Source organism: Porites lutea, chromosome 11, assembly GCF_958299795.1.
Source record: "Porites lutea chromosome 11, jaPorLute2.1, whole genome shotgun sequence".
NCBI lineage: Eukaryota > Metazoa > Cnidaria > Anthozoa > Scleractinia > Poritidae > Porites > Porites lutea.
Genome location: NC_133211.1, coordinates 16,195,499 through 16,212,508, shown reverse-complemented (window position 1 = coordinate 16,212,508; position 17,010 = coordinate 16,195,499). Strand labels below are relative to the sequence as shown.

General features: G+C 40.4%; 3 protein-coding genes across 3 annotated transcripts; all 3 read right to left on the bottom strand.

Annotated features, from left to right (window-relative positions):
* Window positions 1–1,472: 1,472 nt before the first annotated feature.
* LOC140952090 (carbohydrate sulfotransferase 6-like) lies at window positions 1,473–2,874 on the bottom strand. Its single transcript, XM_073401510.1, has one exon. The coding sequence runs from the start codon at window positions 2,828–2,830 to the stop codon at window positions 1,598–1,600; it is 1,233 nt and encodes a 410-aa protein (XP_073257611.1). The 5' UTR covers window positions 2,831–2,874; the 3' UTR covers window positions 1,473–1,597.
* Window positions 2,875–4,889: 2,015 nt separating this feature from the next.
* LOC140953264 (uncharacterized) lies at window positions 4,890–6,051 on the bottom strand. The gene is made up of 3 exons (XM_073402762.1): window positions 6,010–6,051; window positions 5,701–5,884; window positions 4,890–5,590 (listed from the first exon to the last, which is right to left on the bottom strand). The coding sequence occupies exons 1-3, from the start codon at window positions 6,049–6,051 to the stop codon at window positions 5,268–5,270; spliced, it is 549 nt and encodes a 182-aa protein (XP_073258863.1). The 3' UTR covers window positions 4,890–5,267.
* On the bottom strand, window positions 5,880–8,438 carry LOC140951659 (uncharacterized). Its single transcript, XM_073400955.1, has 7 exons — window positions 8,109–8,438; window positions 7,666–7,875; window positions 7,283–7,525; window positions 7,087–7,163; window positions 6,733–6,941; window positions 6,317–6,634; window positions 5,880–6,144 (listed from the first exon to the last, which is right to left on the bottom strand). The coding sequence occupies exons 1-7, from the start codon at window positions 8,243–8,245 to the stop codon at window positions 6,082–6,084; spliced, it is 1,257 nt and encodes a 418-aa protein (XP_073257056.1). The 5' UTR covers window positions 8,246–8,438; the 3' UTR covers window positions 5,880–6,081.
* Window positions 8,439–17,010: the final 8,572 nt, after the last annotated feature.

Sequence of the window (17,010 nt, the reverse complement as noted above, 5' to 3'; positions counted from 1 at the left end):
GTAGTGCATAGTGAAATACTGTGGCTGTGTTGACTATGACGGAGCTTATACAAGCACTGTAAAAACGAGAGAGGTCACTCTCTCACACGTTGGCCCCGCCCTTTTCAGTTGGATGAGAAAATATAGGCGTTTGGATGCTATTCATAATTACCTTAGTTATATGGGCATTCTAAGTCGGATCGTCAGAAATGGTAAGCCCCAAGAGTTTTGCACTCTGAACTACCGTATTTATTCGATTAAGCACCCAACCTCGAATTGGGGCCTCTTCGAATAAGCACCCATCCTGCATGGAGGAAAAGCTAAAAAGTGCCCAGCCTCGAATAAGCGCCCACACCCACCCACCCCCCCCCCCCGAAAAAAATACTTAAGTAGACCGAGAAGAGTATAAATTCTTTACTGCCATATTTGCTTCTCATCGACTGACCCATTTGCAGACGTTACGCTGTGAGACATCTACGAGGCAACACCCTTATTGCCCTTACTGACAATGAGAAAGAAATTGACTAGGTACTATTAAGATACTTCCCCGAATACCAAGTTCTCAATCTTTTTTTTTTAAAATAAACTTTCAATGAACAGTTATAATTCTGCTCTGGTACATCTTTACGTTTTGTTATTATTCACTGTTTTGTTGGAAAATTAACTCACTACTTGCTGAAAATGATGAAAATTTAATAAGCACCCAGCCTCGAACAAGCGCCAACCTCGAGTGAGCGCCCACTCTCATGGATCAAATTTTTAATAAGCGCCCAGGGCCGAGTTGTTCAAAGCTGGGTTAAGATAACCCAGGGTTAGTGCGAGATTTGAATTAAGATTTGAAAGCTTAAAAAGCAATTCAGTTTTAATTCTTTTTGTCCACAAGTTGATGATTGGAAGCTCTAAAAATAAGAGGGAAAATTATCCGAGAAAATGCTTTTGAACTCAAGAAAAAGAAACCAGGGTTAAATTTAACCCCGGGTTAAGCGCTAACCGGCCTTCGAACAACTGGGCCCTGCAGGGCGCCTAATCAAATAGAATACGGCATCTAATGTTTTCACCATCTATGACTACATTCACTAAACTTTCAGCTTTTCGGCTATAATGTCTATTCGTTCTTGGTTAGAAGAAATCTGTCAATCGTAGTATTCTGATAACAGCTAGAACCATTTGAACAGGCACTGAGACGTCGTCCTCGGACCATCCCCCGCTTCCTTATGCACCTGAATCCAGTGGCCTTAGCACTTGATAAAACTGCTGCGCGGGCCGTGGTCAGTTACAATTTGAAATTATTTCATATTTAACAGAGTCGGGTACGTCAATATTCCGGTCTGCATGTTTATTTATCTTGAGCAACTATCGAAAAAATCGTGCATCCTATTAGCTCTCGCTTCTGGAGATAAAACTCAGATAATTAAAGTAATTCTATGTGACGCTATTTTCCTATGTGACTCTTTTGTCCTTCGTCCCTTCGCATGAGTCACTGCGTGCCTTAACCTAACCCCTAACACCCTAAAAAAAAAAAAAAACAGCTAAATAGCGACTGGGTACGAGTCTGACAGAGGTGCGCGTTTTGAGCAGAGAGAACTGAAACAGTTCGGTGGGCCATCAAGATTTATAATCACTTTTGTAACCAGTCTTCTGCCTCGAAATCTCGACTGTGCAGAGGAACTGATATATTCCTCTGAAGCTCGTACGAATTGTGTACAGGCCTATAACCCATTAACTGCATCACATGTTTACAGTACATTTCAATGGTAGTTATATCATTAGGATCAGTCACTTTCCATCTCCAGCGATTGATAGCGGCTTCTGCATCATCAACAGTATATGCGGCGTCATAACCCCGCTGTATATTCACGTCTTCTCTTTGCTTAGACGGGTGGGTACTCCTATTCAGCCAATTCGTAACACTGTCCAAGACTGAAAGACCGGCAAACTTGTACAAGCGCTTCATTTCTGCTATTGGGTGGCCAGCCAAATCTTCATATCGAAGTAATTTTAGTTGGTTACGTAGCCTAGCAGGGAGATTTTTTAAAACTTCAAGGTTCGCTTCCGTTTGTTCGCATAAGTTGTAACTAAACATCCTTGTACCTAACTTGGCGGCCCCGCCCTGCTCACGATAGAAATCCACAGACAATGAAGAAGGGACAACCGCTCGTGGATCCCTTACTAGGAACACGATTTTACAGTCCACTTGCTTAGGGGCACAAGCAGAGATTATACTTTGAAGACTTTTGTATGGAACACGGTGAATTAACACTTTGATAACAGTAAGTTTATGTTGTCTGCAAGCATTTTCCAGTGATTTAGTTGTCATTTTTGCGCACAGTTTAAAATCCCATCGTTTGTCTGACACGTTGTAAGGGCACAATGGAGGCGAAGCAATGGCGCGACTGATCAGAGGGTGCAGTGGCCTGCGGTAATACAATTCCATGTCTTTAACAAAATTTGCCTCATCAAATCTACATTGGAAAACACTTTTCAAGAATTTTTGCGCCAGAATGTCGTAATCCGACTTGAACTGTTCCCGAGTTCTCTCCACTGTTTGAAGAGGTTCATACAAGTAAAACACATCAGGATGCTGGTTGAAAATATCCCCTGTTATGGATGATCCGGAGCGACCATGAGAAAAAATGATCAAGTTCTTTCTTGCTGTAGTGTTAAGATGCAAGCGTAAAGCGACGTTTTTCGTTTTCACTTGATCGAAGGCCTCTGATGACAAAGAAGAAATTAAGTAGGCCATAATCAATTCAAACAGAACGTAGAATAGGATAAACCCAGCTACAAAAACACGAGCCAACAGCAGAAACTGTCTTCTTTCCTTGAAAGTCATCGAGTTGTCTGCTTTCATAAAAATAAAAGAAGAGTTATGTCAGATTTATTTGTACATTTTGGGAATATTTGGGAAACCAATGAATATAAGATCAGGCGATAATTATTGCGCTTACCTCTGGAAAAATTAATTGAATGATCACAGTACGATGGCCGACACTTTGCCGTAACGACGTATGCTTTCCCTTAGTTACTCTGTCAAGCTCTCGGTCACCACTGGTCACCGAGAGATAAAGAGTGCCCAAGGATGTGACAGAAATTTGATCTTGGGCGCTATTAGGAGATTTAAGATCAAACTTCAATTTGTAATTTGTCTATTTAATGACCACGAAAGTTGCCTCTTAAGTTGGTGTTCACTGTTCGTCACTTCTACACAAGAACAAAAAGTTTCACGTATAAAGGTTCATCCATAAGAATTATTTTTCACACTTTTTGTCTATTTAACAGATTGACAACGAATGTTTGCTACAGTAACTCGACTCAGTTTTAACCTCGGTTCGGTATGGTGCGTCTTAGCTATTCGGGTGTATTTCAAGACACGAAGACATTCAGTTATGTGCCTCAGTTTCCGAAACGAGAGGTTTGCTTGATACTAAGACAATAGCGGATCGACTAAACTCTGAATTTTAAAAAAACTAAGCTTAATTTTTCAAAGAGAAATTATAGCTGAAGTTCTGGAAGGTTTTCTTTTGAAAAGTTGCGGAAAACTAGCATCACATGTGGAACATTTATTCAACATCAAAAAGCATTTGCCCTGTTTCTATCACTAATAACATGACCAGGGATCATTTTTCAATGTTATTCAGTAAGCACTGATCTGTTCAACCAATTTTCATTCCGAACTGCAATTTTCAGTAGTATGTCAAAAGTATTGTTACTTTGTTTCTCCATGTTTGTTCTAGCGACTCCTTAGTTTGTACTAAAATAGTAACTCAGTTTTTAATTATCAGTAGTATGTTAATGGTACGTTTGTCACCAAGAGAGGTTCTCTCTTAGTTAACACTAATAGGCCATTTCTGAGTTCCAAAAACTCTCACTTTCAAAGCGAGGCTAAATGACCTAAATGCAAAACCTTTCTTATGACAACGAGAATAGAAAAAAAAACTTTTATAGATCGTTTTCACTGTCACGCAACAAAAAAATAAGCTGGAAACCGTCCAGTGGAAGAAGCCAAGAAAATGAAATGTTATAAAAGACTAATATATAAAAATTTGTCCAAGTCTCAGGTCTTTGTGGCCCACAGTTTCTGAGTTATTAGCCGAAACGTTTCACGCACCTTTGTAGCCCCTTGGAGAGCTTTGTATGGAGACGCCATATTGGTGCACCGTTTTGGTGTACCAATATGGCCGCCGGAAATCAACAAAAGCATCTGGAGTCCACTTTTTCCATAAAGCTCTTTCTTTTCACTCGAGAACTAGCATACTCGCCCATAAACATATCTTCTAATACTTGAAACGGTCATACTGCTGAAAATCAAGAGGGAGACTTTTTTTAAATGAGACAGATATTTTGGTGTCACGCACTGTGAAAACTTAGAAGTTCAAATTGCTGTAGGTATTTTCGAAATGAAACATGCGACGGGAATGGAAACTTGTACAAAAGTTTTACTTTTTGTTTATCTTCAACCTAGTGTAAATAAGTACAGAGAGAAGATGTGAAACCTTCCTGAAGAACGTACGGAGGGTTTCACAGCGGTCAAACGAATGAAATTTGCAAAAGTTAAGCGAAATACTTCAAAGTTAAGGTTGCTACTTTCACTATCGAAAGTTTAGGGTATTACCAACATCCTGTTAGTTTACTAAACTTTTTAAAAGTTTACTAAAAAAGTTCTAAGCGATTGAAAACCGATGCTGACGTTATTATCGGCGCCATTTTCAAACCTGATTCTCTTTTAGCGCGAAGCGTTTTCAGCGAAAAAAGCTCAAAATTTTGAGAAAAATGGAAAGATAGTTATGTTGACTAACTGATTTATACATCTTTGCCCATTTTTTTCTAACTGGTAAATGAAATCCCAGCAATAAAAAACAAAAATAACGATTTAGACGTTTGACCGCGGTGTTTACGGAGGGTCGTACGGAGGTAAGTGTTTTAATCCGAATTGTTTGAACACTCATTTCAGGCGTTTTTAATATGTGAAGATCGGCCGTTAGGTGACTCCATTTTGAATTTCTGAGATAATCAGCTTCGAACATTTGACGGAAAAATTCAGTTTGGGTTGTAAACAGTGCCATAATTAACAAGTTTATTTGAAAGTTACTTGGTTAAATCTTAAATATAAGCTTACATGCGTATTTACTCGTTCGTAGAAGCCGAAAAGGGCTCTTCTCTCGCATGCTAACTCTTTCGTGCTTCATTGCTAGCACCACTATTTTACAGAGGGAAATTTTCGCACTACAAATGTAACTTCAGTGAGTATAACATATTTCATGAACTTCCCCAAAGTGAAAAGGATAAGCTTATTCGTTTGCTTTTTGCTTTAAATTCCTTTCTTTAGGCCTCGGAGCTTTTCCTGCGAGTGATGGGCTCGTGGCAATATGATGATTAACTAGTATCTGCCGCAATCTCACATCCTGCTTCTTGACGTGATCAAAATGCTGTGACTGTGTGTTGAACTCGGAATGGATTCCTTCGATCCCTTGTTCACCGTAGAATCCAAGGCCCATGTGCCATTGTCGTAGAAATGGACAAACATGGTCTTCTAGCATATGAAGCTTTGGTGTGATTGCTATGCCAGGGAGGTTTTCTCTGATAAACTTTAGGAACTTTTTGATGTGTGCATCTAGAAAAGGTGAATGAGACTTAACTTACTGAGCAGATACAGAACAACGCATGTGACGTACATTTCTATTGTCTTTGTTACAAAAAACCTCAGTTTGTTATTTCACCTACCTAGCTGGTCGATCTTCTCATCATCAAGGTATTCTGCACTATCATAGACAAAATGGCAAGCAGCAAATAATTTGAAGGCTTGTTCAAACTTGACACTACTTTCTCTTGCCTTAGAAAGCAAGGAAGGACACAGCTCTTCTGTTTTTGCCACTACAGCACTGCATAATTTGTTGATATTGCTTGCCTAAAGAAAAAGACAGCAACAAATTGTATTATTAATGGCAGTTCATGTGTTTGCTTCTTTGTAGTTTTCATCTCTTATTTAAGTTTGAATGTTTGTTACCTTGCAGCAGGTGTGCACATGGTTACCAATGAATGATTTCCATGGTAGGCCTGTCGCTCAACATTCATTTCCTTCAGGACGACATCCAAATGCCTTGTTTATAGTGCTCCATCGGATCGATCAAAGCCCGCCAATTCTATCTGCTCATCTGCAAGTTTTTCCTGTAATTAAATGTAAAGAGAACATAATTACATTATTCAGAATGTGGATCTTCATGGTCTAAAACAGCTTCATCAGAACAATAATTTAAAAAGGTTATAGATTTTGGTCTGTTTGGTGGAGTTAGTCACATGAACATTCTTGATATAATTATAGTATATACTGTTTTGTTACCTCTTCCTTTGCATCTTTAAGGAGTCTGTCAATTTCATTTTGCATTGACGTGAAGAAGGCAGGCATAATAGTCACATCAGAATGCAAACTCTGTAAATTCAATAATTCCTGTAAAGAATTTGCTTTCTCATGCAACTGTTGTGCCTGACAATAGTGTTGATGAGCAGCTCTGAGTGCCAAGATTCTGTTATCATTTCGGTCACTGTCAGCCGCCAGCTCCATTTGAATTCTTTTGTCCAGCTCAGCACACTGGTTCTCAAGTTCGTCAAATAGTTTCTTGAAAACATCCAAGCTGATGTGAAGTCCAGGAACACAAACCTAAAGAAAGAATCAGATTGTTAAGCTTCCTAGTTAATGCCCTGTTATATTAGTATTTGTTTCTCCTAAGCAAAAAAATATGTTGATAGTATACTTACTTTTTCCAGTTCAATGTCCAGCAGTTTCTCATGGATCACATTGTGATAAAACTTCTGTCGACTTGTGACACAGCCATCTGCAACAAACTTGTTATAGTCTTCTTCAATGTTCTTAACATTTCTCTTTTCTATGTGCCCACGACGAGGATCCTGGCAAGAGAGTTGCATCGTCTCATATGTTATCAGACACCAGAGGCATGGATACTTGCCTGCAAGAAATGAATTCACACTTATGAATACTCCTTCCATAGAGAGTGTTTTAAAGCTACAACTTAGGATAGGATTAGGTGCTACAATATAAATCAAATATTTTTTTAATTTGTTTTGTATGTGTGAATTATTAGTTGAACTTACCTGAGGCTCCAGCTGTACCAAATATCTTGCACAAAAACTCGTAGTCACCAAAGAGGAAAACTATTTGCTTTTTGCCTCTAAAAATAAGTAAAAAAAATTATTGCAGAATTTCAGCAGGATACCTCACTCAGTGTGGAGGTTTTATCCTGTATGGTTTATAAGGAATCTATAGTACATTTACAGTGTATGTACCAACCTCCAAATAGCTTCCTTTAGGATGTTTACTTGCTCCCTGTATTTCATTGATGCTGTTTTTAAATTTGTCCATGTATCTTTTGCGTGGAACATGGCAAAAACCACTGTATTTGTTTTTGAGTTTGGATGTTGAAGGTTGGCAATCTGAAAAGCCATTTTAAAGGACCCACCACCAGCATCACCTCCAAGTTTTAAGTGGACTTCCTGTTCTGGGATGGCATTATTCCACGTCAAGTGTCCATTCCTAAAATAAAGAGTCTGTTGTTTAATTGAAAGCGATAATTCTTGCAAGAGGCAGTGCCAAAAGCCCACCTTAAATTTACAATGATTGACATTGCTGCTACAGTAACATTCATAACAGTATAAGAAGTCAAAGAATTATACTTTTCATTTTCATCCAAATGAAGTTGTACAAATTGGTTAAGGTAAGCAACATAACCAAACTCTGCTTGTTTGATCTCAGGGTTGCAGACAGGTTTTTTGAACTCAAAAGACACCATCTCACACACCAAGTTGGCATGGTCAGTGATGGACTGAACTTGCTTCCGCTGGTGTTTCTCACTCTCAGAGGACAGTCCCCATTGATCAAACCACCTGCAGGGAGACAATTCAGGACAATATTATTATAATGTATAAAACTAGGTGGAAATTGACTTTGTTATTACTTATTGTTGCTACATTATTTTACATTCAATTGGAATATTATGTAGTTTACACAGGTCAAAGGAATTCAGGAAATAATCAAATTAATAATAGGAGACAAAAAATAATTTTTACTCAAATGTTGTGTGGATTTCTGGGGGCTGGATTCATTATTTAAATCTTACCTCCTAGGCTTCCTAACTTTGTACCATGTTTCTCCAAGGTCTGCCTTCACTGCAAGTATGTCACCCCTGGGGATGGTTATTTTAAATTCTTTTCCCAAGGCTTCCTTCAGCAGTGCTTCTCTCTCTAGTCTACCCATTGCTTTCAATTCATCCACCAACTGGGTCCCTGCAGCACCACCACTTACAGCTGTTCTGGTATCTGCTACTACCTTTGATCTTTGTCTAACAGTTTTTTTTGTCACCTCATCAGTTGTTTTCCTGGCCCTGGTTCTTTTAACCAATTCTAGTGGCTGAAAATTTATATAATAGTCATGTTGTTCATGCCATGTTTTGAAAAAAAATGAACATATATATTATTCTATACGTAAAATATCTGTACCTGGCCACCGGTTTTTAGGAGAATGGTTGTCCCATCCTGAGACTGTGAGAGGAACTGACGAATGATAAACAATCCAACTTCTTTTTTAAGGGATGTATTTACTTCCTGTGGGCTATGTTGAGTTGTTGTACTGTCAGTTGCTGTGCATAGGTAGTAGCAGGACCAGGTTCTGTAAGTTGTGCTGGTGCAGGTACATGTTCAGCTACTGCAGGTGCTGCTGCAAGTGCTGGTGGGGGTGTCACTGGGGGAGGAGGTGGTGGTGTAACTGAAACTGCCCCTTACACTGGGGTTTCATTTTGTGTGGATGTTGTCACAGGGTTTGGTATGCAACTTTCTTGATGCTGTGGCAGCTGGTGTAGTTTTATAGTGTGTGTACATGTAGGGCATTGAAAATCTAGTTCTGATAGTATAGTTCGTAGGACAAAAGGAGCTGGTTCAATGAACTCCTGAGGATTTTCAATTGCAGTTCTGCAAACTGGGCAGAGGGATCCACATGTCTCAAAGGCAAATGAAAGGCAGCTGGCACAAAATATGTGGGGGGTTTGGCATTTTGTTTGGACGGGTTGGTCAAGGACTTCTTTGCATATTGGATACATGTACTCATGCTTAATGTTCTCAACAAACTGTTCTGGGTAAAGGGGTTCCGTCCCTCGATAGCTTTTCAGATTTTTTACCTCCTCAGAGAAAGAGAGCGTGTTCGGGTCTGAATGAAAGCTTAACGTGCCAGACATTCCTTCAACCATTTCAATCTGTTCCTTTGATCCAGGGTCATGTTTAGGCTTCACTCCAGGTTTGGGTTTTCTTTTTCTTCCAGGCTTTTGTTGGTCCTTGTAGGAACTGCATATAACACAATTGCCAGATCGCTTGTGTGGAGGCCAAGCATTTATTGCAAAACGTGTGCCTCCTCTTGAAGCAAGCTTGTAGCACTGTGGCAGAATTTAGGAGGGCATTTGTCGAGGTCGTCTCCTCGAATCTTTACACCAAAGGCCGTGAAAATAATCTCTCTCTTATCTGCACAAAGAAAACTGTTCTCGTACTTATCTTTGGCCCTCTTCAACCGCTCCCCACACATTCGGCAAAGCTTCTCCGATGTTCGTTGATGTTCAGAACAAAGTTTGCCATTTGATTGAACTTAACTGACCTCAATTTACTCGAATTCTAAAAGCTATCTATCGATACAGTGAATGAAATTGACAAAAGGTATGTTTCGAACATCGCTTTATTTATTCACAGGCCGTTTTAAGTTTCATTCAGGAAAAGGTGTGTGTTTATCTTTCACTTCTTCGGGGGAATGGTGCATGCTAGTTTTATTACGTGCTTCTCGCTCGAAATGGAGGGCATCACGTACTGGGGAGAAAATACTATCACTCGATGATTGTAATATTAACCAGTGACTGGTAAAAACACAAGACAAGATCAATTATGGGCAAATATAATAAAAAGGGTCAAGAAATCTTTTTAACACACGATCGTGATCGAAATATCTGACGGAAAGATACAACTATGCGTGGTTTCGCAATTTCCCGCTACAGATGACGTACACTTATTGGGAAGAGAGGAATCAACTAATACACTCTGACTCGGTGCGAATTTCATTCGGTCGAAGGGGCGCTACTTCTTTACAGTTGCGCAACAAAGGAAATAGGAGACGTCTGCACGCAGGCAACTTTACAGCAGTGTTATTATTTCGTGCACGTTTCTATAATTTACTTTGGCGTACACAAATTTATATTTTGAAGTGGGATTCACACTGTTCTGGGGAAAATATTACGAAGCAACGGGTAAATAAACGCCATCTTGACCGTTTCGATGGGAAAGTGCGATCGGTGATAACACCGGTCAAATCAAATCGGATTAAAAAGGGGTAGCATAGAAATGAACATCAAAAGATAGAGCTACAACCAGAGGCGTATCATTATAACAGGAAAAATTCGAATACACTCAAAAACGTATCTTTATTTAACAAGACCTGGACGAGGCCACAAATCACTTCGCGTGAAAACAGGGCGCTTGCAAGCCACCTTTTCATGTCTCTTACTCTTCATTTGACCTTTCCAGCTCAAACATTGATCATAGGGGCCGAAAATAGTAACTGCGCATAAAATATTAACTTCTACAAGCTTCTTACTTGAAGGCTTGAAAAAAATTATGACCCTCCCCCCCAAAATAGTAGCCCAACCCCCCCGCTAAATAATGACCGGTCCCTAAAGAGACGCACTACAACTAGGGTGCTTACCATTTGACAGAAAAATCCGGTTGAGGTGTCGAAAGCATAATGGTAAGCGATTTACCAGTTTACCGTAGAAATGCCACATCCGTTACGGTTTGAATCCAAAAAAGGGGCGAATTTGTGTAGCGTGAGTCTGGAACCGAGAGGGAACCGAGAAATTGGTTAATGGTAAGCAACATTCCGTTTGGTTCGCACCAACCGGAATGAAAGGACTACCTCCAAACGTACTCCTCAATTTTCGGTTGGAATTTCCGAAAAGTGACCTTACCATTTACCTTCCATCCGGAACTTTCGAAATTTTCTGTCAAATGGTAATACGAGGGTTCTATAACGAGAAAGCCGCAACCGACGCTAAGTACGCAGAACACTAAAACTGTCTCAAAAACTTTACTGAAGTACAGAGCACTTACGCATGAACGTTTGCAATGTCGCTGCTTGGAATGACCTTTCGTTAGGGCCGAAAAGCACCCGTTCTTCTTTGCAAACTCTTCCAATGTGATAAACCGAAGCTCGTAGGTTTTGGCAGTCTTCTCGTCAAGAGCTTGGCTTTCATTTTTGGCTGCAAGCCTGGCTCCTGTAGCAAGATTTGGTCCTATCATCTCAGATATACCTATATCCCGGTCACACTTTCTCAGCCATAAGCGGGTGCGCTAACTTCGCGAAATAATTGACAACCCAGACTGTTGACAACCACAGGAAATGATTCGATATATATTGTTAATTAACCAAGCTATCTGAATGGCTTATCTTGTAGAATATCTACAGCGCCCTACCGAAGAATAATGGCTCATTCTTTCGTATCTGGAAAGCAACTGAGGAAAACACAACAATTAAAATGAACAACATTGAAATTACGACGAACAGGAGATTCATTCACGTCGCGTGTCACGGAAATCGCAGACAAACAGAGACTGGTCAGGTCAAGTGGAGTCACAGATTGTACGAAGACCGCTACAGAGTTTCATCCCTTGTCTCTTTTCTCTTCTCGTGGCCGTTATATTGAAACTCGCGATCGTCTCCCAAGGAGATCGAGAGTTTTAAATAGTTACCATGACAACATTAGAAACGTGAGACGAGATTTGAGCGTCTTATTTACGACGCGCCAGACAAGCAAACGTATTATGTTTAGCAAACGTATAATGTTAACGGTCCCTGATCTGATTCAAATCAATTCTAAAACGACTCATAAAGACACAGGAACACAGGTAAATACATTTTGTTATTTTATTAGCTAATAATACAGCATAAATACATAGAGATTACTTCATGGTTGGTGAGTGCGTACGATTTTTATTCATATTTTATTTATTTTTATTCGCAGCGCTCACTCGTTCGTTTGTGATGCTTCACAACAAGTGAATAAAAATCGTACAAGCGAACCAACCATAAAGTTATTTTTTTCCTTTTATGGTGGGCTAGATTCCTCTAGTGTGAGCTTTGGTGACTGATTAACTGTGTTTATTTGATTGAAAAAATGCCCCCTTTAATGACAACCGCGCTGAACAAGGCCATAGATTGCTGTGATTCAGGAGTAGATGGAGTAATCGCTGGATTGGCGTTTTTGTACCAGGACGTCTTAGTTGCAGTACCAGCTACAACACTGCTAAGAACTTGAGACATTTTCATCTGCTGTTTTGTCCAGACCTTGCTGTAGTTTTCGATACTTTTTAGATTTTTATGTCCTGACAACTGAGCGATATGAGTCGGTGGAATATCATTTTCGCTGAGTGTATCATAGTTTTTCTACCACTGTGATTTCGGAGACGTTCGTTGTCTATTCCTGCTTTTTGAGTCATAGTTTAAGTTGTTGTTGACAGCTAAGTAAAAGGGAGAATCGTCTTCATTCATTTTCTCAGGTCTCTTCTGGGCGTAGAGCGTGTAGACCTCGATAGGATCTTTTTCTGATCCATCAGTGGCAAACATTTTAGGCGGCACTGCCCTGATATCGCGGCAGTCTGAACCGGTTCTTGTTTTGGTTTGTCTTTCATTAAATTCCAAATACTACTTGCCGTCAGCTGTTTCCTTCAACTTTACATCGCCCCAGCAGATTTCTCTATGTTCTTTGCAACCTCTGAGGCCAAAATGGATATTGCTGTTTAACCAGAGTGTGTTTAACAACGCGTCAGGATTTCGTGTACCGAGGAGGTCTTTTTCGTAGAACGTATTCAATCCATCACTGGTTAAAGCTATCGAAGCGTTTGGCCTGTTTCCTCTTCCTTTCTTCTTTAACTCTTTCCGTTTGGACAGGAGGACTTTTCTTGTTCTCTCAAATACGAGGTCATTCATGATACTGGAAGAGTACCTATTCTTTTTGTAGATTATTGCAGGGTTATTAAAAGCACAGGGAGCCCGAACGCTGTTTTAGCTAATAGAAAAAATTAGATGCATTTACGCTGTATCAGCACATAAAATACTAATATGTATCTTTCTTTGTTCCTGTGTCTTAAAATAAGTCGTTTTGGAAGAGATCTGAATCCGATCAAAGACGGTTAACATTGCTGGTTATCAATGCATTTGCTTGTCTAGCGCGTCGAAAGTTTTGTCTCACGTGCCATGTTAACTATTAACTATCGATCTCCTTGGGAGATGATCTCGGGTTTCAATTTAACGGTCACGATAAGAGAAAAGAGACCGTTAGAGGAAAGTTAATAGTTAACAATATTAGAAACGTGACACGAAACTTTAGCGTCTTATTTACGACGCGCAAGACAAGCAAACGCATTTGATAACCAGCAATGTTAACCGTCTATGATCTGATTTAAATCCCTTCCAAAACGACTTATAAAGACACCGGAACAAAGGAAAATGCATCTTATTATTTTATTAGCCAATACAGTGTAAATACATCTAATATTTTCTATTAGCTAAATCAACGTTCGGGCTCCCTGTGTTAAAAGTTGGAGTTTTGCAATATGGCGGACTACAATAAGACATGACAACGACGCTCACGCTTCAAATGCGCTTCAAATTCAAACTCTTTGGGGTTTTTATGGTTTGACTTCAAACTTGCAGAGAGCCTTGACCTCTGTGTAGAAGTAGTATAATAAACAGGTGGATGAGTACATTTCCATACTTTGGATTTGACCTTGGGATTTTGCTGAGGGCGACTGATGGCAGCATTTTGGTTGACCTTGGGATTTGGATTTGATCTTGACCTTGGAAAGCAAAATGGCTTAAAGAAAAAGCGCTATATAATATTGGCTTGGGTTATTGAAGGAAATCTTTGTAAGAAACAATCGAAGTTCAGGAATTTTCACGGTAGGCGGGCGATAATTCCCGAGCGGTATTTCTTTCAGCCATTTTACCTTCCAAGATCAAGGTCAAATGTAAATCCCAAGGTCACTAAAATGCTGACATCAGCAAAATCCCAAGGTCAAATCCAAAGTATGGAAATGTGCTCATATGTCTACTTATTATACATTCGTTATTCAAATTTGGACATTTCAATATGGCGGACATGTGTATTTGCCTCCTTGCTATGTGGATTTGCCCCTCTTGCTATGGGGACTTGCCCCCTTTAAAGATGCTTAATATATTTAAAGATCTTTATTTAAGATATTTCTATTTTTAAATATTTTCTCAAGGTATTAAGAAATAACAACCCTTCATGTTTAGGAAGATATTTTGGATTTTCATTGCATTCGTTATTCGGAAAGATGTCAAAAGGCAGGCAAACAAAGCTTCAGAAGACCATTGAAAAGGCACTGGCAGGAGACGAGGATGCCATAGCGTACATGGACGTAAAAGACAAGTCCGATGTTAGTCCGATGATTAAAAAGTCTATAGTCCTAACCTGGGAAAAACTGTTGGATGACTACCACAATGCGTGCCTAAAACTCGTCGCTGCAGAAAACCTACAGTTACAAAGTTTGAGAAAAACCTCCATCCCATACCTTAAGTACTTGCTATGGATAGCGAAGAACCACTTCAAAAAGGACATTCCGGAGCAGGCAAGTACCTGCAGCAGGGAAGACGTTTTAACCGCGATGCATGAGATGACTTTCGATGTTCCTCCAGAAAAACTCAGGAATAAATCGTTTCAAGTTTCTAATGATGATGGATTAAAAGCACCAACTCCAGGAACCTCCGCAACTCGCAAGCGAAAACGTTCCGAGTCAAAGGAAGAAGAAACAGAATACTCTCCAGCTGGGAAGACGGGTAAGCGCTCTCACCATAGTAGATTCCAGTGCAAGATGCCAGAATGTAACGCAGTCGTAAGTGACATAGGACGTCATCTCAAAATACACGTCAGAAAGAGAGAGCTGTTGCAGGAAAACGTAAACGCCATGATCGAAATAATTCGACATGGAAAACAGCAATTTGGGCCAATAAAACCGAGAGATTCGAAGGGCCCGAAGCGGCGCCGAAAATGGTGCCCGATTGAGGGTTGCGACGCCGTTGTCACCTACGTGGGCAACCATCTAAAGAACGTCCATCAAGTGAAGCATAACACAGTAGAATACAAGATGCACCTAGAGGCTGCTAGGCCATATCTTGGTCTTGACGCTGAAATGAACGTCTTACTGGAAGGGCAGAGTGAAATGAATGAAGAAGTTGATGAGATTATCGAGGACGTTGCAAAGGAAGATGGGGGCACCATTGGAGTAGAGAACGAAGATGGTAACAGCGTGGAATTTAAGAAAAAGGCTGCGAAGGATACTGACGAAGGAGAAGACATGCCGGTTAAGAGGGTCAAAATGGATACCGCACGTAACGAGGAATTAGACAGCCACAGCGAAGAGGACAAGAAAAAACCAAGTCCTGAGGAAACACCAAGTCCTGAGATCAGCAAGAAGAAAAGCCACCACAAGAAAACCAAGTGTAGGATAACTGGGTGCACTTTTTACAGCTGGGATCTTAACCGCCATATGAAAACACACGTCCGGAAGGGGCATTTGGATGAGGAAAACCTCTCTCGTGTCATATCATTGTCGTCAGCATCAACAGAGAAACCTGATGGAAGGAGGAAACGATGGTGCCCAATAGATGGTTGTGATGCTATTATAAAGTACGTGTCAAAACATCTGAGAAATGTTCACAATATGGAACCAAACTCGAATGAGCTGAAAGAACTGTCCAAGTCGGCAAGGGAGTACGCTGGGCTAAAGGCTGAAATTGACCTGTTTGTCAATGAGATCAACGAAGAGAGGCCCAGCGACTCAAAGGAGTCACCCGAGGAGGAGGAGGAGTTAGACGAAAAACGCCCTTTGTCTCCTAATGGCAGCAGGAAGGCAAAAGGAAAATCCCCAGTAAAGCCAGTCAGCCCAATAACGTCGCATACTGTTTCCGATCAAAGTGCTGATGACACAGGTTCTGAATACGAACCAAGTACCGATGAAGATACAGAATCTTCAACATCTGAAGAAGAGGATCATCCATCAAGAAAGTCAGCGTCGCCAAAGACACGTGAAGATTATTACAGAGCTTCAAAGTTTGACAACGAGGAGGAGGAGGAGGAGTTAGACGAAAAGCGCCCTATGTCTCCTAATGGCAGCAGGAAGGCAAAAGGAAAATCCCCAGTAAAGCCAGTCAGCCCAATAACGTCGCATACCGTTTCCGAACAAAGTGCTGATGACACAGGTTCTGAATACGAACCAAGTACCGATGAAGATACAGAATCTTCACCATCTGAAGAAAAGGATCATCCATCAAGAAAGTCAGCGTCGCCAAAGACACGTGAAGATTATTACAGAGCTTCAAAGTTTGACAACGGCCGCCACCAATGGCTCTGTGGGTTCTTTAATTATTTGAGCCTTCCATCATCAGGTTATAAGAAAATACATATTAGGCTACAGCACGTCACCCAGGTGAAGATATTGCTTGAGGCATTAGACCCTAAGGGAACAGATATCAAATGCCTTGCAGAAGACCACGGTAATGCAATTTGGACCAAATACATAGACCCAGAAGTACAAGCCGGTAACAAAGCGCCAGGGACATTGATTTCATACTTGACGAGTGTTGAAAAGTTTCTGCAGTATGTAACCTCCCAAAAGTACGACCCCAAGCAAATGCCACATTTACTACCGTCCTGCAAAAAGGAATTTAAGAGGGTTATTCCAAACTTCAAAGGCTGGCGTGCATGCATTGACTCGTTTACGCAAGATAGGCAGCTCAGAAGATACATCCAGGAATGCGACGACCTGATTACACCAGAACAGCTTGAAGAGGTTAAGTCCTCCATACCATACACTGAAGGAGAGAACGTCATTTTGAAGGCGTCTCTTGGAAAGCCGCTGAACATGTATGAGTTCACATTAGCAAGAGACCTAATAATCTTTAAATTTTCAATT